Here is a 26,445-nt window from a genome sequence, read left to right on the forward strand (position 1 = left end):
TCAAATTATGTATAGCCCCTATTAGAAATAACATACACATTAAGGCGATGCCATACGTAGTAATGCAAAATCATGTGTTTTTTGTTTGAAAATTTCGTCGCCTAGAAACGTTTCAGATGCTTTAATTAAATACCGCGAGTAGAATACATCTTGGCCTTTGAAATAATCTAGTATTTTTTAGATAAGTCTTTTTATAAGCCCAGAAAAAATAATATAAAGGCCTATGAAAACTGCTTTAAAGTTCAAAATCTCCTACTTACGAACCCGTTTTCGGTTATAATTTTATTGTTTAACATGGAAAATTGAGTTTTTTATAAAATGATCAGAAAAAAAAAGAAATATTTATGCCTGAACATCCACAAAATAAAATAAAAGGCACTTTTTGGCCATGTTTTTTTCTTGCATAAATCAAAACAGGCGGATGGTGTTAAGCGGGAATTTGAACCTTCTACGTAAGGGTTGTTATTGATAGCGGCTCAATTTAAAATATTACACGACTAAGTGCATCGCTTTAAACGTCCGTAGCGTCGTCTGCATTGGTGCGGTCTATTCCATATAGGTAGAAAAATAATATAAACAAATACATTATTATTTGTTTAGATCACTTTGTTTTAACACCTCGATACTACTACTCTGCTCCTGAGTAGAACAATGAAAATTAAGTTGTATAAGACAAATTGGTTTTTATGTTGTGTAGTAAATAATGGTTTTTACTAACACATTATAATAAAAATTTTACGGTAATGTTTCGAATATTGAGAGTTTCGAACATAACCATCACTATTTCATTTGGTAAACAAAAAATAAATCCACAACCCACATTACGAGTTGAGTTGTATGTTGACATATATATTGAGTTGTTTATTTATGGTGGGAGGGGACCAGACAGGAGACTGGCGACCAGGGGCATTTAACTAAGCTTTGGCCTTGAAACTCATTTGAAACCGCCACGCCCACCTCAAAATTCTTATAGAAAACGAATAATATGGCTAAAAGCTCAGATCTCATTGGTGAGAACAGAAGGATTGGTTTGATCTCTCGCTCTCTACCATAATGACTCGTGTAACAGAAAGAGATGACGGAATTTTGCCGTTTGACAGTTTCAAATCATTCAAACAAAATGAGTGGTTTATTTATACACGCGGGTTGTCATTTTCTGCCGAAATACTATCATTTCCGTCGAAAATATTGCGTGTTAAAGTTGTTCGTGATAAAAATACAATATACGCCAGTATAGTGTTAGCGAGTTACAAACATATTATATTCAACCTACCTACGTAAGTTCAAGTTTAAAGTGAATTAACAGTTTTAGGTTATTCGTTCGGTTTTTTGAACAATGCTTGATACTTGACATATGTCTTCCTCCACAACGTATAAATGTTATTTATTATATCGATAAACTTATTCATGTTATTGATTAGTGTTATCCTGTATTATCTTATTGTTTTGGTGAAATTAAATATTTTTAAACATATGTAACCATGAGTTCATGAGGCTGAAAAATGTCGGAATTTTTCGTCGTACTGTCGGACAATCATGTTTTGGAAATTTTCTTCAGTGTTTTTGCAAATTTCTTGTCATTTTGGGTGTCTTCTTCTCAGATTAACAAGTTTCATCTCAAGGAAATGCACTGTAAAAGTTTATTTTCTTAGTCAGATGAACCTTGCCCTTGGAAAACATTTCGACATTTTTCTGCTTCAAGGACATTTTTATTTTTATAATAGTTTTTTTGGGCTAGTGAATGAATAGAGTAGGCTGAGAGCAATTATGTTGTCTATGGTCGCATCTTTTTTTAAATGGCCTTGAGTTTCCTCTACCTTGTCTACTGCTCTGCTCCGCACGGTAGGTACTGCTTGTATATCTGTGGTTAAGTACTGTATAATTCTGTTGGATACAAAAAGCCGGAAGATATCGATCTAGAGAGTGGTATATTTATGCTGGCGACTGCTGGCGACTCTGTATATCAACACTGTCAAAAGATTCAAATTCTGTAAATTTACAGTAATTTTTTGATGTGGTATCTAGATCAAAGTGTTTCGGGAGTGTCTAAGTTTTATTTTTTTCACCTAAGTTTTTAAGCTAATTGCGCCAATGGACATTGTTTGATTAAAAACGATGCGCGGTGAAAGTTTTAAACATTGTGACATTGTTAACACTCGTTTAAAAATACATATGGGCGCTGCCAAGTGTTGTGATTTGTGATTAATTGTGTGATGAACCTTAAAAATTGACTCTATTTTAATTTTTGGTCAAACACGATGTGATAGTGGCTGACAACATCGATGCAATTAAAGTTTTGGGTAGGTACCCCGTGCCAATCAACATATTTGTAGGTATTTGACAGCAATAAAGTATTTACTTTTCGAATACAAAAATAAAAGATTAAACTTGTTATTTAATTGTTTCTAGGTGAGTGGTTTATTTATGGTTTCTTGTGAATGGTATGTCTATGTTTCTTTGTATTTTGTGTTGTTGCCCGTTAAAATTAATGACATTTTAACAAAACTGTTTAAGTTATGTTCGTTAATCACATAAAATCTCTTCAAATTACGGATTTTCTTTTATACAAAAAAACTTTAAAAACCTCTTACACCTACTAGACCTATTATAAAAACGGAAAAACCGAAACAAAGACTTGAGTAGGAATAAATAACCTAGTAATAATATATTTCTGATAGCCGTCCTAATTATCTCCAAATACCAAACTTTGTACATCCAGAGATGATGAGCTTTTTTAATCTTCTCATGTATTTTGAATGTAAAACATCTTGTATTAGGTCTGTTTATTTTTGACCCCGTACTTTTTAATGTATTTTCCTGATTTTGTTTTTATGCATTTATATAGTCCATCATTGAGGATACTTTTTCAACTTTTTGACACCAACAGTACATAAATCAAATGAGTGATTATAATAATTCATAAAGTCTTATAAGACAATTTTTTTTTGTGACATATCTGTAAAGTGATTCTTCATATGTTGTGTCTGTATGTTGCTTCTGTGAAATGTTTTGTAAATGTTTTCTTCATACATTGTGTCTGCACATTGGGTTGGGTTGGTTATTTTTAATTTTTAATCTAATTTTTCTGTACAAAACTCTTTTTAAAATTTTTTTACTCTTCTATTTGAAAACTACCAATTGGCGATCCCTTAATGAGTTTAATAACTCATGGGAATACAACATCGTTTGTTGTATGTTTAAAAAAAAAAAATATATATATATATATATAATGTTCATTATTCCAATCGATTTGTATCAAACGCGGAAAATGCATACATACCTATTAAATATTTAATTAACGTATCAAGTTTTATATTAGATGTGAGAATCCTGTTTGAATACCAATGCTACGATACATCGCTCTACTCCAGTGATGATATGCCCAAAAATTTTTTTCCCTAGATTCCGGGGATACGACCTTAGCAAGTAAAAAAATCGCCGTCGGGAGGGGGGAGGGGGGGTTACGACGTAGGAATAAAGGATGAAAAAAATGGTTTACTCTTTATTTGGATATTACATTGTTGTACTTAAATTACATTGTAGGCAGTCACTAATTTAATTATTCATTATATTTACAACCATCGTATATTTATTGCAATTCTGAATTCTGCTGACACAGAAATAACTAATTTGACAGTTTGCATCTGTCGTAGTATCGAATATCAAAGAAATGACTATATACAGAGTGAGATGATGTGCGTGGTTTATTTATGGAGATGAAACTAATAATTGTGTCAGTCTCACGCTCCCAGAACTTGCTGTATTACGCTGAGTTTTGTTGTTTGCTATTTGACCTGTAATGTGGCTATATCATGTCCATTAATAAAATTTAATTAATTTCAAACATATGAGTACAAGAAGTACGTTTCTTACAGAAAGGTAAATAGAGGTTTGGGTGCAAAGAATCCATATTTTTTTTTTTTTTTTTTTTTTAAAAAAGAAAGACAAACATTCCCAGGTTACGAAATTACAATAAAATTAAATTAAATAAATTAAATTATATTTATTTACTATTCTGTCATACGAAATAGCTATTATTTTAAATGAATTATTTTTCCTCCAAACACAATATCATTTTGAGTTGTCAATGTTAAAACAACACTTCTTGATTTACATCAATATTATTAGGTAACTAGGAATCCTAAAAACATGCGGTACTATAAGTAAAAGTAAAAATAATATTTGTTCGAAGTAGGTAGGTACTAGGTACCTTCACCAAATTAGTCGATAAAATATTATTATTAACGTATATTTTGTTTTGACGGTGCTAAAAAATATAATAATACAAGTTTATTAGCAATCCACTTAATATTGACACATTTAAAAAAAGTTTTGCCTTAGTTCGAAATTTCCCTAGATTTCTGCTAATTTCACTTTTCCATAAGAAAAATCTCCCTAGATCTAAGGAAAATTGCCTTGACATCACAACACTGTTCTACTCAGTGGCGAAAACAAGTTATTATTATAAGTCATTCGGTAGGGGCCATTTCTATTTATTTCATAATAGTATAAGTTTGGTACCTTTTTTTTTAAATTCTTTATTTTGGCTTTCACCCATTAGGGGTGATCTTGGTCATATACAATTAACATAACGTAACATATATAAACCAAACATAACATAAACATAACATAACATACTTAACATAAACGGTACAGAGTTGGTAACAGTAGGTTATCACAAAATTATAAAAATAGGAACCTGTGTACAATTGGGCGCTTTTCGTTATTTAACCAAAGATTTTTCTAAAATTAGTAGCGTTTTTTTTTAAACAGAACTATGAAATTGGCAATCTTATAAACTGAGATATAATATGAGAGTAAACAAATGTGATTATAAAACATAAAGATAAACATAACACAAACATAACATAAACATATCATAACATAACATACACATAACATATCATAAACATAATAATGTATTTCTGTTAGACTGTAGATAGGGTATTTGTGTGTTTTCCAATGTATAATATATATTGATTATAGTGCGATGCTGTAATTCATTATGATCACAAATTCAAATTCAAATTTGAAAAAAAATATTTATTGAACAAAAATACAGAGTACAAAGGGTGTTAATAGGTTACATCCTATTTCTTCCAGCTAACCCAGCAAATACAAAGAATTTAATTCGAATGTATTTTTTAATCTATGAAAATAATACTGCGCAAATACTAAAAATATTTAGTAGACATTTATTATAATTAATGAAAAAATAATATAACGTTTTATCAAGTTGCGGTCAACTAGCGATAACACCAAAACCGCGATAATAGTATAGTAAGAGTTTTGGCAACATTGCTTTATTTTATTTTCAAATTAATTTATGTGCATCGAAACATCACTTGGGATTGCTTTAGCCTTTTCTGCTGACTAGATCTGAATAGCAAGGTACTTCCTTACCTTACCTAAGGCAGGAGAAAGGATCAAAACAATTCACGAAAACAACGATTTAATTTTTTATTAGAAGTTACCATAAGTAATTGTCAACGATTAGGTTATATAAAAAGAAATAAAATAATATAAAATGAAAATGCAAGACATATAAGCAATGCAAAAAAATAGCAAGTTCTAAGCTGTTAATTTAATTAACACCTCCCTAATTGAGAATAACTCGTGTTTATTTATGAAGTTTTCCGATTTTTTCCGTCACTTTTGATCAGCCATTCTGTAATTAGTTTTTTTTTAAGAGGGTCCATTTTATTTCCTCCGAGGCTTTATGCTTGATAATTGCTGATTAAATCCATCATATTATTCCTTCAAAATGATGTAGTTATTCCTTTTTGTTATAATCACCCTTTGTTCTGTTCTTAACCTTGTCGTGTAGGTAGCTGTGATCTACAAATTGTATAGGTTAGATTTTAGCAAATCCAATTGTTTCTGCTCCTCTTTCGCTTGATCGTTTCCGGCGTCGAGTCTTCGTTTTGGAGTCGCCTTAGATACTCCATACGTCCCACTTGCCACAAATTGCTGTAATAAATCCTAAACGAGCTTTCGAATACATTTAACGATGATAAATACATAATGCAATACAAAAAAATGCAATCAAAATAATAAATAACGTCGTATTTACATGTAATGGTCCACAGCTTAAATTTTGTACACCGGTGTAGTCCGATTACATACTGGAATACATCACACTCCGATGGAATTCGCGAAGATAGGAAGACACTGAGAGTAGAGAAGCAAGTCTTTACAGAGTATTGCTTGTTTTTTTGCCTGACCTTGGATTTTAGAAATGGTTAGATTCTGAAATAATGAAGTGGTCCATTCGTTGCCCTGGTCCATCGATCGCAACCTCCCCCTGTATAGTATTTACCTCTGGTTTACACGTTTCCTTATTTTTTATCGAGTTATTGTTATTACAGATTGATATAATCTGTTGTGACAAGGTTGTGACAGTTTTTCCTCAAACCGATGACCAACTAGATTTGCGTAAATGTTTGCAAATCTATCTTTTTGTTATTATTATTCATTTGTAACTTGAGGAATGTGGTGGGATGCAATCGGCTTGAGTTACTATAATATGAAATCAGATATACCTATAGGGTACCTATCTGGTATTTTGAATGGCCAAATATTAAATGAGATATCGGAAAATCGAAAGAGATGCACAAGCAAAAAGGCACAGAGCAAATTTGTGACTACTGCAGAGATGGCACACTGAGAAAATAATCAAAACAGGTCTGACTGAACAAGGCGGGACAACGAAAAACAACAATCCATTTGGTTGCGGGGAAAGGTTTCGTGCCCCCTTCGACGATTTGCTGATTATTTCGTTTCCTAAATAATGTACAGGGTTATCGAAAAAGATGTCCGTAATTTTAAACTTAAATAACTAACACCTTATTAGAGGTATACTAATTATTTGTACACCAAAACATGCAGAAAATCTTTTTTTCTTCACATTACTTGGACAATTACGATATGAGTTTCTCTGTTGCACGGCAAACATCTATACGATAGTCGACCTCCCTCCAGGTACGCAGAATCATATCAGGAGTCACAGAAGCAATTGCCGTGTGGATTTTCTCTCTTAAAGTTGCTGATTGCAGATTTTTTTGCATAAACAATGTTCTTAAGATATAACCACACAAGAAAAGTCCATATAAATTAGTTTCCTGTACTCTTCACTGCGCCACTCCTGACGTAGCGGTAGCAGTATAAGGGGCCGTTCAAGTATTATGTAAGCACTATAGGGGGGCAGGGGGGTCTTTGCTTTGCTTATTTTTGATGACATGGGGGGGTGGGGGGGTCGAGATAGTGATTACGTCATCACTGCTCAGCAGTAGTACAGCAGCAGTAGCAGTAGTAGTAGTTTTTTTTACACATTGGCAACCCACACATTGTGTATGTTTGAAAACCGAATACATCGCCCTGGTGTAAGACCACCATTCAGAATTGAAACGTTGCTCCAAATGGCTTTAGCCGTGTTTAGTGACTAGATCTGAATAGCCAGGTACTTCCCCACCTTCCTCTTTCCTTTCCCCACTTACCTTCAGCCTCACAAAATCCCCCAATTGGGGATGCCATAGTCTCACTGGCTCCAGATGGGAGCAGTTGGGACTCTTGTGAGGTATTCACTATAAAAAATTAAAAAAAACATTCGGGGATTCCCACAAATAATTAATACGTTTAGGTACTCGCTTAAAAAAACAGAATACATTAACAGAAAAATGCATATAGGTACCAATTTTTACGTAAGCATGGGAGGGGGTTTAAGAGCTTTGCTTACTTTTGGTGACAAGGGGGACGAGGGGGTAAATAATTGTAATAAATCTGCTTACGTAATACTTGAACGGCCCCTAAGGGAAGGTTCTCTTCGACCCTGATCTCCAGTTGTCTTGTGGTTATGTCGGCTAGAGTTAGTTACTTAGTCCCCAGGGTTCTTCAAAAGTCTCTTCTCCGCTATCCCACCATCTTCATAGGGATCAAGTTTGGCCACTGTGCTGCTGGGACGGTGTGAAAGGTTTCGTAGGGACACCGTCCCGTCATTGTCGTGCCCATTGTCTCTCGTCGGGAATGGTGCCAAAATGATACGCGTTGAGAACACGGGAAAATGTTGTATGTGCGATAATGAAGGAGCATCCCGCAACGCCTGGGTGGGAATCCGACGCAGTTGTCCATTCGGCTACAGCTTGGTAAGCTGATATGTTTTAAAGGCTTCCGTTTTAAACAATACTAAGATTTCCATGTAAGAAAATACTGAAAGATTTCTATTTTAATATTTTTGGAACACTGACTTTCCGAAAACCAAAATACAGAAGCATTATTGGTTTGCCCTCCTACCTAGAAAAAACTTCGGCTGCTGCTCTTTTTCTGTCTTTGTGAATGTAACTAATCATTCATATTCCACTCCCTTCTCCTGGGGATTCAATGTAAAAAATTTCACCTGCGGCACTTTTCTGTGCATTTTAAGGTTGAAACAAAATTTGAACTCTTTCGCTCTCGTCACTCGCTACTCTAGTTGGGAATGCCATATTATTTTAATAGGCTCAGAGATTATCGAGGAACTGGGACTAATGCGCTTTATTCTAATTTCGTCTAGTTAAGTATTTTTTATAACTCTGTAGGTAATTAGTACAATTAACAAATAACATGTTTAATATTTATTTGACCTTTCCAAATGGCAAATGTACCTTCATACCACAATTTAAAATGATAATCCAGGTATTTTAATTTTTGAACTTTTAAACCCCTTTAATAAAATTAAGGAAACCTTGACCAAATATTCAACGTGTTTGGCGTAGTAGACATGCCAAATATCCATAAAAACACTACTAAAGTACATTTTTGACCAAAAGACTAAATTTCAACAAACATAAAATAACAATAATAGACCAGCTAGACGAGCGTACATTCAAAACATATCAACTCCGTCGATAAACACAAGATTTGGACAAAGACACCACAAATACCCGGCAATAAACGCATTCAATAATCTTACACTCGAAACAAAATATGAGGGAAACAAAAAAAAATCACAAACAAAATATATGGATAATAAAAAATAAAAAATTATTAGTCCACATGTTGTACACAACCAACCATTAATTAAATACATATAGCTTAGTTTTTATAACTGCCAAAATTATATATTTTTTAATACGTTACTTCATTTTATTTTATTTCATTTAAATTCGTTTAAGTAACGTAATTTAAATGCAGTACATTTTGATTTACATACATAATTTTTCACATTAAATTGAAGAATGGGTGAAAACTAGTGAGGCTTACATTGCCAAAACATATTATTCTAATGTATCAATAAAAAATTATGAGGTTTACTGTTTTTCTATCATTTCACTTGGATAGAGTTGGACTGGAATTTTGCTTGGAACTAATTCTAACCGTCATTGATAAGGTTATAATAACGACAAACTACATGGAGCAATAAATACATTTCTGTGTGTGTCGCTATTATTTGTTGATTTATCATTTAAATTTGTTCTCTAATTATTTTCTGAAATCCATGATGCATTTTGCTCGGTTAGATTATTATATTAATTTATTTACTTGCATGTTAGCTTGCTTACTTTGTGTAGATTTCACGACCGGAGTCATTGTGAGACTCTGCAGATCTGGATATTGGTCACCAGTGGGAGATTTGGGGGCTATAAAAAGTTAAAAGAACTTTGGGGTGCGATTTAATATTATTTGGTGGACGATACGCTTGCTTTGTGCACTTACTTTATTATAAACACTGTACATTAGATTGTAGATAATTCAGCGGCTTTCTGTTGAGGCGTTTGACGTCATTAAACCTACATAAAATTTGCATCTTCAGAGTTCAGCAAAATGTAACTGGAGTTAGAAAGTCGAAGAATGGTTTAGGTACCGAAACATAATATTATCTATATAATAAAGTGTACTTAAAAAAAGAGTATCTGTGGCGGCGCGGTTTTATTTGTTTATACAAATTAATCTATGGTTTTATTCCGAGTTTGATGAAATATTGTATTGATAATATTAACTATCTACTTGATATTTCCAAAAACACCCCCACCTCATAAAGTTGAATTTGGATGCTTCTTAATGAATGAGATTTTGCACACATGACGTTCAAAATTAAAGAAAAATTACCGTCTACGCCTGTTTTAGAAAAAACTCTCTATAAACTGACTTCAGCTAGTACCAAATATAAATACTGACACAGTAGAGTGATGCTGCCTAACGGTGAACTTAAATCCATCTCGAAGGACCATTTTCAATGTAGGAAAAGCAAATTCTACGATGAGATAAACGTCGTAAGGCAAATTTGATATGTTATGACTGGGTTCAATACATTTCTCAAGTGGCTTGTTTGTGCTGCAAATCTACCGGCTCCAAAGATCAACCGTGGTGCAAAGAGAGAGTTGGATTGTTAATCAGTATCTAATTACGAGAGAAATAAGAGAAGACAACAAATTATATCGTCAAATTACCTTGTTGCGTCTCTCGCAAGGATCGTCATTAGTCATTATCCTTGTTTCTGTGAACTACGTACCTACATAATATATTGGTCGCTGAATTCTTTGAATGCGTAAATCCATTTGCCGCCATACCGCTCAAAGGACCTTGTTAAAATGCATTACCACGTAAAAGAGGTGGATTTGAAATGGTAATGAGCTTGTTTCTCTCGTCATTACTATTTCACACTCCACTCATATGACGTGCTAATGTCTCGTGGAATGTGTCAAAAAAACATATGTGTAGACCGGCTACTGTTGAATTCAATTTTTTAAAAAGAAGCCCCATCACTTATCTGACAGGACAATTAGTCACCGATAAGTTTTCTATGGCTAGGAAGCTATATCGCCGTTACTGCGAAAGTGGATTGTTGAACATACAGAGTGTATCGGCACGTACCCGACAAACTTTAACCAGCTATTCCTTAGCACATTTGGAGTAAAAAATGTTATGGGCACTTTGCTGTCCAGTAACATTTTTTTTTTAATAAAAAATTTACCATTCATATTTTCACCACATGTCACCACTGTTTTATCCTTTGTCACAGTTTGAAAACCCATCTGGCAATATTTTATTCGAGTTTCGTTGAATAATATACGTACGTACCTACATTGGCGCGCTTTTACAATCACAACGAAATGGCATGGCACCATTCGTCTCATTTTTAACTATTATTATTTAGTGTGTATGAAAGAGCGAGGACGCTTTTTGACACACTTGCTAATAACAGCTGTTGAACACGAGAAACAATGCCAATGACAGTGACGGAGTGTGGATTTTTTTATAATTTTTTGTTTTTAATTGAAAAAAAATGTTACCGGACAGCAAAGCGCCCATAACATTTTTTACTCCAAATGTGCTAAGGAAAAGCTGATTAAAGTTTGTCGGGTACGTGCCGATACACCCTGTATACCTATTACCTACCACAAGTCTCCGGAACAATTTAGACCATAAGTATCTAGAGATGCGATGCGATGCGAGGTGGCGATGAAGATGGGTTTAGGATGTTTATGTTGTAAAACTATATTTTTTTATTACCGCATTGAATTTCGCGTGCTATACTACGAAACTAAGTAATTTTAACAACAAAATTAACTGCTGCAATGTTTAAAAAAACTTGCTTCGATTATACTCTCGGCGAGACGGGGTGCCCGGGGAGCGATAATTTCGTAGAAGAGTTAGCCTCAGTTATTTTCGAGAGCAAGCGCAGCCACTACACAACCAATATTAATTCAAGCAATAACTGCGCGATGCGAGAGTAAAGGGAAGTAGCACTCGTCTTCAAGTCTTGACGAATCTCGCTGAGAATATCGAGCAGGCATGAAATGTGCTCCCGTTTATTACAGGAAATTCATCATTTATTTACACAACTATCGCAAAAATGTGCCAACTTATCTTTTTAATGTATTTATGAAAAATACTTTGTATAAAAAACGGTGTTATCATTCTTATCAGTTTGCATGAGAAAGTTGTAGCATATTTGTGAAGCACACGCATTTTAACATACGCGCAGAGTTGATCGTCGTAAAGGCGTGAACATAGGTTGGGCCAGACGAGACCAGTTTCAGTGGTTCAGAGTTGTTTTGCTGGTTGTGAGTGTCTGCTGTTTTGCGATTTGCGATATGTCGCCTCGCGAGCTGTGAATACGATAACAACATTACTAATCGCGTGTAGAAAAACAAAAGTTCAAATAAAAGTATCGGGTCATTTCGTTAGTATTTGTAAATAGTGCTGGCAGGGACGGTGGAGAAGTGTTGACAACAATTTGAACTTTCGAGACTGAAATAAACCGATGAAATCGAGTATTCGCCTGATGATTTTATGGGTCATTGAAAAACCATAAATACTTTTTCTACGTCGGTGTGACACAAGTGTTTCTGAATCCGAAGAAAAAAGTGGAGACAATATTAAAGTATTACTTCTTATTATATTACGTCGTTGTTTATTATTTAAGGATTTTCTATCGTTTGCTGGACAAGTGGCCTTATCAGTTGCAGATTTTAGCAAAGCATTTTACCACATTGGCAGGACGTGACTATGTACGAGTGAAACGTAGTTCATTGATAGGTGAGTCAAACTCATAAATCTAGGTTCGATCGCATGGGGTTTGATTGTTTATGGGCGTTTTTTTCCATATTTTAGTCGTCGTTTAGCCAATTTTATATTTAGTCAAAACTTTAAATCCGTTCTAACACTACCTACTTATTGTCCAGAAATGCTTGGAATATTTTAACCAATGCCTATTTTGAAACGTTAGAACGTAGTTCAACTTATTGATCTTATCGAAAGGACTTGAAGGAAATGAATCCGTTGCTGTATCTGCTAATGTGGATCTGGAAAATTATGACTTTTGATGTTTAATTTAATTTGCTTTTTAAGCTCGTTAAGAGATTTTTACTATTATTTCGTCAAGTTGCTCTACGCTAGGAACCGTGACCAGGTAAGCCGACTGATCCCATTTATAAAAATACTGAAATATCGGCCAATGTCGGTATAACAGTACCTACCTTTTTATAGCAAGGAACTCCAGTGAAAACTATTATGACTTATTCATATAGATCAACAAACGCTGATTCTGAAAATGTAAGTTTTACTATATATTTTTATATGTAGACTTTATAAATCGCAATGTAAAAACGAATAAAACACCATCTTATTAAAACCAACCGTTTGGTTTTTACGACTGAATTTGCTTATTCATCACTAATATCATTCATCGAGTAATATATCTATGGTCTACAAACATCCATAACAGGGTTGCTAATTCGTGGAGAATTCCCGAAATTGTGGGGAATTTCTAAAATTTTCAAGAATCGTGTTTTTTGCGGGGAGAACGTTTTTGTGTTTTGTGCGGAAAATACAGGTATTTTGGGCATTTCTTAATTATCCAACAATATTGAAAAATAATATTTACAATTGTTGCGAGATCGTGCTACATCTCGCTTTTGTTCGCAGTAAATTTAAAAAAAAGTCTAATTTTAAAGCCTCAACGAAATAGAAAATACGAATATGACTAGATATTTAAAAATATGTACTAATTTCAATAGAATTTTGTTTTATTTTAGAGGTAAAGGAATTTGCGGAAAATTTGAAAATCTCTTCATCTCTTGTAGGTATTTTACATTTGACCCGATCATAGACATATGAATATTAGTAGACCTGCCCTAAGTGATTAAAAGCGTATTATTCCCCACTCCCCATACCGGTTCCATTGGAGCATTACATTCCATATGTAAGCATCATTTTAAGCTTATTCACGTCGTACAATATGAATCAGTTGTAGAAACATATACTATCACATCGAGCCATCATTGGTCGAATGTAGCGATTCTCAAGTGTGCGCATCGTTGTTACTGGGAAGTAAATTATGAACACTTATAAAAGTGTCTTAACTAAATACGTAAACAAAATATTCGACTCTGAAAATAGAAGAAAATTTTTTTTGCCGAATTTGGACTTCGCAAATTTGTTCATAACGTGGCGAGTAATTTGCGCTCCCATGTAAAAATGTCTATTCATTCAAAAGCAGATTTTACTTTTAAGAACTAAATGGTGATATTATAATGCGAGATGCCTATATACTGTCAGATTGATTTATTGACGAATCACAGTCAGCTTTACCCCCTTCTTCAACAGTTGATTTTACCCCTCACCTTTAATTTCTAGTCTATATATTCATATGTCTGTGGAACCGATGAAAATGTTTTAATGCAGGTTTCTGAGGTTTTTAAACACCGGTAAAGTGTTTATCAGGTGCTTTCAGGGATGCATGTTTACACTATGATTCAATACGATAACATTAGTGATAAGATGACAACATTTTTTTCGATGTTAAAAGCGGGTAATCTAATAAACGTCTTGACTCCCATACAAAATACAGCGCCGCGCCGGTCGAAAAAAAATAGTCGGCTTCTTGAGACTGGTAACTGGTAATCCGGAGATATGATGCGTTTTCGGGATACTCGAAATATAAAAATTAAACTATTTGAAATAACCTACAATAAAAAATATACAGGTATTTAACTCTTAAACCCTACCACTCTGAGAATGTAATTATTCCTACCACGGGGTACTGAAGTACCCCACGCAAAAAAAATGAATAAAATAAAAGTCTTTGAAATTTTTTTAAATATTATTTTCATTATGGCAAATTAATAAGAAAAGACAATAAAATTTATAAATAAAAACTAATAGACATTATTGTTATTATATGAAGGACAGATTTTGTATTGATGGTCCGCAGAAATATGGCTGCGACAAGTGTTACAGACAGATCGAGATTTTCTGTCCTTTGTGCGCGGACAGAAGCAGCAGCGATCAGGTTTGGGATTATCAGGGACCGGCCTATGATCTTCATTATGAATATTCAAGACTGCACGTATAGTTTCTCTGATATCCCGGGGTAAACTTGGCTATTGTAATTTTGCTCTCATATGAGGCTTTATGAGTGCCATTGACAAACTCTTAAGAAATTCACGCCACTTGGTTATTTTCTCTTTATCAATGTTAATTGACACCTTGAATATGACCCAAGAGTTGACACCAACGGCATTTAGCAACCCGTAGAAGAGACACATGGACCACCTTTTAGTCTTCCTAGACGTTGAGTATTTCTTACAAAATTGTTCGAACACATCCACCCCGCATTTGGTTTTATTATAGAAATGTATTATTTCTGGAAGGTACACTTCATTATCCTTGTCAGTGTTGTCATGCATATAGACAGCATAATTACAACATTCTTCTTAGCTGACTTCAGAGGACAATACGACAAAAGTGTGAGAGGTCCATCGTAGGCAAACATTGATGTGCACATCTCTCGATTTTTAGTGTCCAAGAAAACAGGAGTAATTTCTCGTTTATTCTTCTTTACAGTTCCAACTAATGTTATGATTTTTTCCAGTAACTTCTTAGCTGAGGGTATAGACGTAAACCAATTTTCACATGTCATGTTTCTGTTAAGACGTTACCAGGTGGGTGCAACAAAATATTGCGGCGAGGCATTCTTGAGCGAGAAGGCTTAACACCAGTCCACTTATGTCGATTATTATGACCTTTTCCTTACATAACTAATGGAGAATCTAGCACACGAACCAAGCGCCTACCTTCTTCATTTATAACAGCCCCGTCATTGTCAGGCTTAAATACTCTTCATCTCCTTCCACACTATCTTGATCACCGTCTTCGTGAGATACGACTTCAAAACGGTCGCGGAAATCCTCGATAACACCGTCGGGCTCATCTTCTGAATCTTCTCCTAGGTTGAGCTCTTCGTCGTAAGAAACCAACAAAGCAGCATCAGCAATTTCACCCCCCCCCCCCCCCCCCCCTAAGACATTGAGTCTGAGATGCCATATCTGAAAACAATACAACACCTCATTACACTGCATACACTGTCATTATATTCATAACACATTCTTAGTCCATGAATGTCTTGTTATTGGGCGCAGGCCCTGCCTATTAACACTGTACACTAACCATTATCACAAAGTAAAGTAAATCATGAATAATGTGTAAACTTACCAGAGAGATGTCGAAAAACAACTTCAGTAATTCAAGAATTACTGGAAGGAAGAACTAACACTATTCCTACCACGGGGTACTGGGGTACCCCGGAACACCTGTGGACGCGAATGCACTTGCCGGGTGGTCACGGCTTACTGACGTACTTACGCGCCAATTATCCAGAGTAGATTAGCTAGAGCGATTTTTGCAACAGTGCAATATTGTTCAAATTGTTGATATTTTAAACACCAGGGGGGTACTCCAGTACCCCAGGTAGGGTTTAAGAGTTAAGTAAGAATGTCATTATTTATTTTTTAAAAATGTACTGCAGTTCATCATTATTACTAGAGTCGGCTTAAAGCTTAAAAAGTTGCTTAATTAAGTTTCGGGCTGCGATGTGTGTGCTAAGCCCTAAGCGGGAATAAAAAACTTATTGTGATAAATTTACAAATCGGGACAATTAGACCCTCCTGCTTTTTCGAAGTAGTAGTTTTTATTGGTTGCTGACTAAAGAAATTCTTGTTTATAATATTTTAAGGCTATTTATAGTGGGTATTTCAGCATAGCAGGATACCGCTAGACTTTAGATGACGGGAACTTCCGAATTTCTACGTATTTGGAATTCCCAAATTAATGTTTACAGGCAGGCTTTATTTTTATTTTGTATTAGCTGTACCCCGCCACGCGTAACTGTGGTTCAGTCTGTCTGTGCAGATAGAGAAACAATAGTGTGTGTTGCGTTTACGTCCAACAAAACGCAGTTTAAAAAAAAGCATGTTTGTCCAACAGATGGCGATGCTTTTTAAAAAAAGCGTGTTTTTAATTGTCAGGTGACATCTATATAATATAGATAAATAAAAACAAACGCGTATTCGAATGCAACGTGTGTCAACATTTCAAAGCAATTGGCGAAGAACTTTCGGAGATTTAAGATTTTTAAGGACAGGTTGTCTTACAGAATTTGAACAATTTCAAATTTGATTATCAAGTTCTGTGAGGGTTCTATTCAATTTCTGTTATTATATCAATATTGGCCGGTGTTTTCAAAAATCTGAAATAATGACAGAACTTGAATAGAACCTTTACAGAACTTGAAAATCAACTTTAAAATTTGATGAATTGTTCAAATTTTGTGGTACAGCCGGTCCTTACAAACGAAAATTAAAATTTTTATTTACATAGATTGTCTCTTCCGGAAGTTTTATAATTACTAGTTAATACGGGCATATTACAATTATAGAAAGTAGAGAAACGTCGAGCAACGCCGGGTATACGTCACCTAGTGTTAGTTATATTTTATTTACATAGATTGTCTCTTCCGGAAGTTTTATAATTACTAGTTAATACGGGCATATTACAATTATAGAAAGTAGAGAAACGTCGAGCAACGCCGGGTATACGTCACCTAGTGTTAGTTATATTTTATTTACATAGATTGTCTCTTCCGGAAGTTTTATAATTACTAGTTAATACGGGCATATTACAATTATAGAAAGTAGAGAAACGTCGAGCAACGCCGGGTATACGTCACCTAGTGTTAGTTATATTTTATTTACATAGATTGTCTCTTCCGGAAGTTTTATAATTACTAGTTAATACGGGCATATTACAATTATAGAAAGTAGAGAAACGTCGAGCAACGCCGGGTATACGTCACCTAGTGTTAGTTATATTTTATTTACATAGATTGTCTCTTCCGGAAGTTTTATAATTACTAGTTAATACGGGCATATTACAATTATAGAAAGTAGAGAAACGTCGAGCAACGCCGGGTATACGTCACCTAGTGTTAGTTATATTTTATTTACATAGATTGTCTCTTCCGGAAGTTTTATAATTACTAGTTAATACGGGCATATTACAATTATAGAAAGTAGAGAAACGTCGAGCAACGCCGGGTATACGTCACCTAGTGTTAGTTATATTTTATTTACATAGATTGTCTCTTCCGGAAGTTTTATAATTACTAGTTAATACGGGCATATTACAATTATAGAAAGTAGAGAAACGTCGAGCAACGCCGGGTATACGTCACCTAGTGTTAGTTATATTTTATTTACATAGATTGTCTCTTCCGGAAGTTTTATAATTACTAGTTAATACGGGCATATTACAATTATAGAAAGTAGAGAAACGTCGAGCAACGCCGGGTATACGTCACCTAGTGTTAGTTATATTTTATTTACATAGATTGTCTCTTCCGGAAGTTTTATAATTACTAGTTAATACGGGCATATTACAATTATAGAAAGTAGAGAAACGTCGAGCAACGCCGGGTATACGTCACCTAGTGTTAGTTATATTTTATTTACATAGATTGTCTCTTCCGGAAGTTTTATAATTACTAGTTAATACGGGCATATTACAATTATAGAAAGTAGAGAAACGTCGAGCAACGCCGGGTATACGTCACCTAGTGTTAGTTATATTTTATTTACATAGATTGTCTCTTCCGGAAGTTTTATAATTACTAGTTAATACGGGCATATTACAATTATAGAAAGTAGAGAAACGTCGAGCAACGCCGGGTATACGTCACCTAGTGTTAGTTATATTTTATTTACATAGATTGTCTCTTCCGGAAGTTTTATAATTACTAGTTAATACGGGCATATTACAATTATAGAAAGTAGAGAAACGTCGAGCAACGCCGGGTATACGTCACCTAGTGTTAGTTATATTTTATTTACATAGATTGTCTCTTCCGGAAGTTTTATAATTACTAGTTAATACGGGCATATTACAATTATAGAAAGTAGAGAAACGTCGAGCAACGCCGGGTATACGTCACCTAGTGTTAGTTATATTTTATTTACATAGATTGTCTCTTCCGGAAGTTTTATAATTACTAGTTAATACGGGCATATTACAATTATAGAAAGTAGAGAAACGTCGAGCAACGCCGGGTATACGTCACCTAGTGTTAGTTATATTTTATTTACATAGATTGTCTCTTCCGGAAGTTTTATAATTACTAGTTAATACGGGCATATTACAATTATAGAAAGTAGAGAAACGTCGAGCAACGCCGGGTATACGTCACCTAGTGTTAGTTATATTTTATTTACATAGATTGTCTCTTCCGGAAGTTTTATAATTACTAGTTAATACGGGCATATTACAATTATAGAAAGTAGAGAAACGTCGAGCAACGCCGGGTATACGTCACCTAGTGTTAGTTATATTTTATTTACATAGATTGTCTCTTCCGGAAGTTTTATAATTACTAGTTAATACGGGCATATTACAATTATAGAAAGTAGAGAAACGTCGAGCAACGCCGGGTATACGTCACCTAGTGTTAGTTATATTTTATTTACATAGATTGTCTCTTCCGGAAGTTTTATAATTACTAGTTAATACGGGCATATTACAATTATAGAAAGTAGAGAAACGTCGAGCAACGCCGGGTATACGTCGCCTAGTGTTAGTTATATTTTATTTACATAGATTGTCTCTTCCGGAAGTTTTATAATTACTAGTTAATACGGGCATATTACAATTATAGAAAGTAGAGAAACGTCGAGCAACGCCGGGTATACGTCACCTAGTGTTAGTTATATTTTATTTACATAGATTGTCTCTTCCGGAAGTTTTATAATTACTAGTTAATACGGGCATATTACAATTATAGAAAGTAGAGAAACGTCGAGCAACGCCGGGTATACGTCACCTAGTGTTAGTTATATTTTATTTACATAGATTGTCTCTTCCGGAAGTTTTATAATTACTAGTTAATACGGGCATATTACAATTATAGAAAGTAGAGAAACGTCGAGCAACGCCGGGTATACGTCACCTAGTGTTAGTTATATTTTTAAAAAGAGACTTTCGTAAGTGCGTGTCCAGGTACGACTTTCTTAATGTTAACCTTATTGACACAACAGGCTCTTCTAAAGATGTACCTCTGATAGGCAATAGCTCTCTTGAAACATCTGTCTCATAAATAAATAAAAGACACGACATGCAAAAGAATGAACCATCTTCCAAACACAACCAAGATACCTACGCCTATAGTAATAATATTTTCTTTTACAATAGACGTGTTAAAATCATTTTGTTTCTTCTTTTATTTTTAGCAGTTGATTTTGCAGTAAGTTTTTATAGTTAAATCAGTGCGTATTCTAATTTGCTTCCCATTTATTATAAAGATCTACCAAAACCTTCTCATCCTAGGCCAGGACACTCGAACAAGTTGATTACCCTAGCCTGGATTGAGGTGGTGATGGATATACAGGGTTATCTATGCAAGCAGCCGAAACACAAACTAAAGACGTCAAGTTTTTTTGTTATTATTTATTCAAATTAACGCTAACTAACTAACTAACCATCACGCCGTTTCTCCTCAGGGGCAGGCAGAGGACGGACGCCAAATAACTCGGTCTTGGCACACACTCATTCACATTCATACTATTCTGTTATTCCAACTCAAGTGTCTGGTTCACTTGATTGTGCCATGTCTTCCTCGGGCGTCCATGACTACTTCTACCATTCACATTCGCGTCATATATTTTCCTTACACTCCTTTCTTCGTTCATTCGCTCTACACGCCCAAACCATCTATGCGTCCCTTTCTTAATCTTACTCATTACGCCTACATCAGCACCGCATTTTTTGCACATTTCTCACACGATCATAATTGGTGTTAGCACACATACTCCTCAGGGATCTCATTTCTACAGCATTCAATCTGTTTTCGTCCTTCCTCTGCCAGTTCCATTCCTCACTACCATACTTCAGGGTAGGCACCAGTACTCTATTGTGGACTGCTAGCTTTGCTTCTTTGGACAATTTTTTGTTAGCGCCAACCGCGTCCAGTCCTCCATTAATGAAGTTTCCTGCATTTACCTTTCTTTCCATATCTCTATAGCCCAATATACTTCCCAAATACACAAACGCATCCACCTGCTCCAAGTATTCATCATTCACACTATATTTTAATTTTATACTTTCATTAAATCCATAATCCGCGAGTTCAATATTATTCTTTTATTTAAGTTAAATTATTGCAATTTTTTACGTCACAATTTACAAATAACATGCATGTAAATATTTTAGACATGAAAATGGGAAAATAAATCAGTGACTGTAATAATATATTTAGACATTTTCACATGTTCAACCGTTGCTTGATACTTGTTCGTACTTATCTAGCTTAAGCGTTGCACGCCTCTCTGGGTCTGGACCATGTTAACCTTGTATAAATGTTGGGCGTACATTTGGGCACATGTTGGGCGCACCAGTACCGAAAGTATCAATGATGGTAAAATATATGTATAACGTATGTCGTCACATTGTGTATGAAAACGAAAAAGGCAAAATATAAAAAAATATCAACGACGACATGTACAATCTCTCTCTGGGACTTCTATAATTCCTCCTTGGTCTCAAATTGACTTTCTTTTTTCAGACAACAAATGTATGGAATACCCGGCATCATAATGACTAGGAAAGTTTCAAACTGAAATTGGCAGGAAAACCAATCAAAACAATTAGCGGGTGGCAAGATGGCAGCCTTCATCTGGCTGGCTGTTGTTATTACAGCAGTTTTCTCTGCTAATCCTGTATTGTCCGTGGAAAATGACAACTTTGCGTGTCCTGGAAGGTTTAACTGCTCTTGCTTCTCTGGAGGAGGTGGGACGTACGAGGTGATATGTCCAATGACAGGTCAGTTGATTTTTTTATTCATTTATATACTTACCTACTTATTTTATTAATTATTTATTTTGCAAAAACAGTATAAAAACCAATGCATTGCAAAACCGATAAAAAAAATCACAAACAAATTATTTGACAAAGTAATAAATATAAGGTTAGACGTAGGTACACACAGTTAAAGGTTAAATAATATTTCATGCTTAAATTCTTTGTACGACATGTGGAAAATATCCGCATTTCCTGCGAGGCAATTAATTAACCTTGTAAGTCATCGCAGGAGCATTACCATTCATTGGTAAGTTAGTTCTGCACCTGGGAAGAATCAAAAGCCTCTGTTGGTGGCCTCGCGTGAAATCATCCCGAACGTAGAATCCTATTTTAGGCAGAATATCTGGTATCGATAATAAACCAATCAGAAGCTTATAAGCCATCAGAAGTAATGCAACATCCCTTTTAGAACTAAGGCTGCAAATACCCAGAAAATGCTGTTGAAAACAACCATGTTTCAAAGGTTTCGTAAAAATTTCTTTTTTATTTTCTCGACCATCAGCACACGGACGGTATCCTCTGGCCCCCATACCTGAGATCCACTCTCGAGAATGATACGCACTAAGCTAAAGTGAAGCAGCCTTATAACTGCAAGGTTGATCAACTCTTGTGTATGACAAAACCCAACATCTCTCTAACTGATTTACAGATCTTTTCAATATGGTATAAAATGTTAAGCGAGCTTCACACACAATTCCTAGGTCCCTGCAAGTCGCCATATGCTTCATTACTTTCAGTTTTAGACACATGGTATGAGAGTATTAAATACTCTCATTACATTGTTGATGAGCTGAAATAGCCAGGCACAACCAACAATCCTCTTCCTCATCTCCTTGAATTATTTTGAAAGCTGTAACACATTCAATGTCATTTTATATACATATTGTTTCTTAAATTAATACTAATATTCGCCTATGTATCACTGTGTACTTATAATTTAATGTATCACATTACTGTAAAAGCCTTTTATGGCGTTTAATAAATAAATAAATAAAGCATTAAATAGCTCTGTCTCAAATATGGAATACAGTTGCTGATTTACATTCAACTTACGTATTTATTATTCACAGTAGGTGAGTTTCTACATAACGGTACTTTTAGGGCAGAAAGTCCCGAGCTTAAAACATGTTACCTACCAGCAATAGGCGACTTTATCTCGCTTCGCAACTAGAGGTGGTAGTAGGGATCTAGGTGTGGTAGGTCATTTGAAAAAAATGTGTGACTAATCTTTATTTGATATTATGAAAAATGCCCAAATATTTTTATCTTTATCAATTTGTAGGTAAATATGTCACGAGTCCGCAACTCAAAATCCATATTGTGTTAATATAGTAAATTGGAAATAACTATACAATCCATGTACTTATGGCAAATTCTTTTAAAGAGATTACGTTTTAATACAGTTCTGCACAATATTAAAGTAAATAAAATAAGAGTTTGAAACGCCCGTCAGGAGTATCCTAAGATACTCGGAGCGTAGCTAAGAGTATGGTGGTTCCGTGGTGTGAAGCGAAGCGACGTTTATCAATTCCATTTAAATTTAGACTTGCCATTCTATTTGACAATGTCTTTTACGTTTTTTGTTTCATTCTACATCGATAACAACATAAAGAATTATTCCAAACCTGCCGCTCGCAGCCCTGCTATTTCACAGTACTTATTATTGTCTTTAAATTTTGGGGGTTCAAACACCAATTGAACCGCCCCTGGAACCAACTTAACGTTCTCCCAATCTCTGCGAATGTGTCGACTATAATACAACATCCACTCTAGTGGCAAGATTCAGGAGATATTTAGCGATGGCCCCAGAACTTTACCAATTTACACAATTTCTCTTCACTTGACCCAAACTCTTGTTTTATTTTACATACCTACCTATTGTTGAACAGGCAGTGTATTTTGAATGTATTTTTATGTTGGATTAAATATAAATTAGGTTTTAGCATAGGTTTTTTCCATCACTTGATTGTATAATCACTTTGACTGTAACAAATGAATGCTTGAGGCATTAAAGTTTATTTAGAAATTATCATCTAAAATCTGTAATCTACATAGAAAAATGAGTGTCGGAGAGTGGTTATGGTGTATTATATTTCTGGGATAAATTCTAGGTAAGTTAGAAAGTATATAAGATTGCCGCGTAATAATGCTATTTAAATTTGAATGCTTACACTATTAGTATGCACCTGTATACTTTCAAAACTTGCTCATAGACAAATCTTTTTAGAGGATACGTTTAAATGTATTTAGCACACCGTAATAAAGTTTCAAAATATTTTAGAACTAGTTTGGAACACCCGCCTGCAGTCCCCTCTTACCCTGAAAATGACCAAAGAAACTGGTACTGATCAGGGCCAGTCCTATACAGGTGCAATTGGAGTAGTCTGCTCTGGGTGCCGAAATGCCAAGGTGCCAAAAACCCAAGGAGCCAAAGCGCTAATGATACCTAACACCTAATACTAATATACTTAATTGAAATTAATAAAATACTTTGTTTTTACCACTTTTATTGTTTATTACCAACATGTTTCATGATCAACGCTCACTTCTTCAGGGTTTTCAATAAAACTAATTATAAATAATAGACATAAACAATGGTGTCAATAGAAAATAATAGACATAGACATAATGACACCATTGTCTATGTCTATTATTTTCTATTGACACCATTGTTTATGTCTATTATTTTCTATTGACACCATTGTTTATGTCTATTATTTATAATTAGTTTTATTAAAAACCCTGAAGAAGTGAGCGTTGCTCATGAAACATGTTGGTAATAAACAATAAAAGTGGTAAAAACAAAGTATTTTATTAATTTCAATTAAAATGGTGCCACAAAATAAGTTTACTGTCTTAGAAGAAGTAATATACTTAATAAACCTGCTTGAATCTGTGCAAAGGAGAGAGATCCGTCTGATTGACAATCCGTTGTTAACAGACCTATTGCCTTCTCTAATGCATAGACGCAATGTAGGCATGCTGTGTCCGTTCTACAGGTATTTCAATGGAGCCTGCTCCAAGGAGCTAGCAGCATTGATTCCTGATGCACTGGTGCACGTGCGCGAAACTCGACGGACACGAACTGAACACCCGTTCACGGTTGACGTTGGCTTCATGAGAACGGGCCGTTTTTACGACTCGTTTTTGTGTAAGTCGGCTCGTATGTGGAACGAGCTACCGGCATCTGTTTTTCCTCCCTCCTATAATCCGAGCCTCTTCAAGGCCCGCATTAACAAATCCCTTCCTACAGCCCCTACCTTATTCCGCCTCACAACGCCGCCCAACCGGGTGGTGACATAGTTCCCCTGTCTGTACACTGCACAGGCAGGGACACTCTTGTGAGGTGTCACATAAAAATAAAAAAAAATACAGCTCCCTTGAGGTTTTAACTGGCGCCGTTAGGCTCAGGGCCGACTACTGTTACTGTACCATACTGATACTGATGCCGACTTCTTTGTAGTTTGTTTTTATGTTAACCCTCTGTTGTGCATATTATTAAAAAGATGTTTTAATTGCGTTGTTGATTTCCAGATTCACCTACTTTTTTTGTGAAGATCATCGACGGAAATTCTGTTTCTGTACAGTGCCAGGACAATGCCAGACCTGAAGACTATGCCATGCTCCCTTTTCTAACCATGCCAAAATCTTATAGATCAGGAGAAAAAATTTTCATCAACAACTGCCCACTTCCCTCCACTGGATTTAGTAATATCTTTTTGAAGCTCGGAATCAACAAACTGGAAGGCCTCAAGTTCGTGGCTAACGGGAATAATCTATCTGACACTCTCAGTACGTCCCATTTCCAAGGTGCAGAAGAATTGACTCAATTATTCTTGAACAACAATGGATTGACAGACTTACCAGAAGACATATTCAGTAACATGAGAAATTTGACGTTGCTTAATCTCAGGATGAACAAATTACATTTACCCCCGAATATCTTCAAACATATCACGAAACTTAATACTTTGGAATTGGGGCAGAATAAAATACAAGCACTTCCACATGGACTGTTCAAACACCTTAAAGTCTTGAAGCAGCTCAATCTCTGGCAGAATAATTTGTCTTATCTGAATTCCAAAGTATTCGACGGTTTGGAATCCTTGGAGGAATTGGATCTGAACTCAAACAAACTAGAGAATCTGGATTCAGATGTATTTAGCAAGCTGCCAAACCTAAAAGGGATAGATCTTTTTAGAAACAACTTAACATCTCTACCTGAAGGTTTGTTCGCATCAAACCCAAGATTGGTGAAGATTAGGTTATTCGATAACAAACAAAGTTTGAAATCGTTGCCCGAAGGTTTATTAAGCAACAAAATTAATTTAACTGATGTAAAATTACATGGTTGTAAGATTTCGTATCTACCTGAATCTTTGCTGTGGGGTTCACGGGGGATTCGGATATTACATTTAAACAGAAATGATCTCACTGAACTACCAATAAATTTGTTAAGAGACCAAGAGAACCTTACTGAATTAAATCTAAGTGATAATTTATTAACAAAAATACCAGATGAAAGTTTTCAATCTCTCAAGAATTTAAAAGACCTGAAAATAGACAGAAATCATTTGGTGGAGCTATCAGGGTGAGTTATCAATAATTGTTGTCAATTTTTAATTTCTCTATTTTTCTCTCAATTTTGACGAAAAGAAAACCTTTTGAAATCCGTTGACGAATTTGACTTTTTACAAAACTGTTAAAATAATTATATATTATGTATGGACAGAGGTTGTTGGAGCATCTTATTTTAACTAGAATTGACTATACATACTAACATGT

The 26,445-nt window shown here is 34.9% G+C and overlaps 1 protein-coding gene across 3 annotated transcripts in view; it reads left to right on the forward strand.

Moving 5' to 3' along the window:
- Positions 1–1,912: 1,912 nt before the first annotated feature.
- LOC149417978 (protein toll-like) overlaps positions 1,913–26,445 on the forward strand; it is a 31,404-nt gene continuing 6,871 nt past the window's right edge. Inside the window, exons 1-3 of one of the 3 annotated variants that reach the window (XM_089639573.1) lie at positions 1,913–2,300; positions 21,365–21,621; positions 25,195–26,251. In XM_089639573.1, coding sequence (XP_089495699.1) covers positions 21,462–21,621; positions 25,195–26,251 — 1,217 coding nt within the window. In that variant the 5' untranslated portion in view covers positions 1,913–2,300; positions 21,365–21,461. Of the gene's footprint in view, positions 2,301–11,966; positions 12,517–21,364; positions 21,622–25,194; positions 26,252–26,445 lie in introns of those variants that run through there. The other 2 variants (XM_089639574.1, XM_089639572.1) reach the window with 2 other exon arrangements.

This window comes from Hesperophylax consimilis, chromosome 14 (assembly GCF_061612785.1).
Source record: "Hesperophylax consimilis isolate HC1 chromosome 14, BYU_Hcon_1.0, whole genome shotgun sequence".
Lineage (NCBI taxonomy): Eukaryota > Metazoa > Arthropoda > Insecta > Trichoptera > Limnephilidae > Hesperophylax > Hesperophylax consimilis.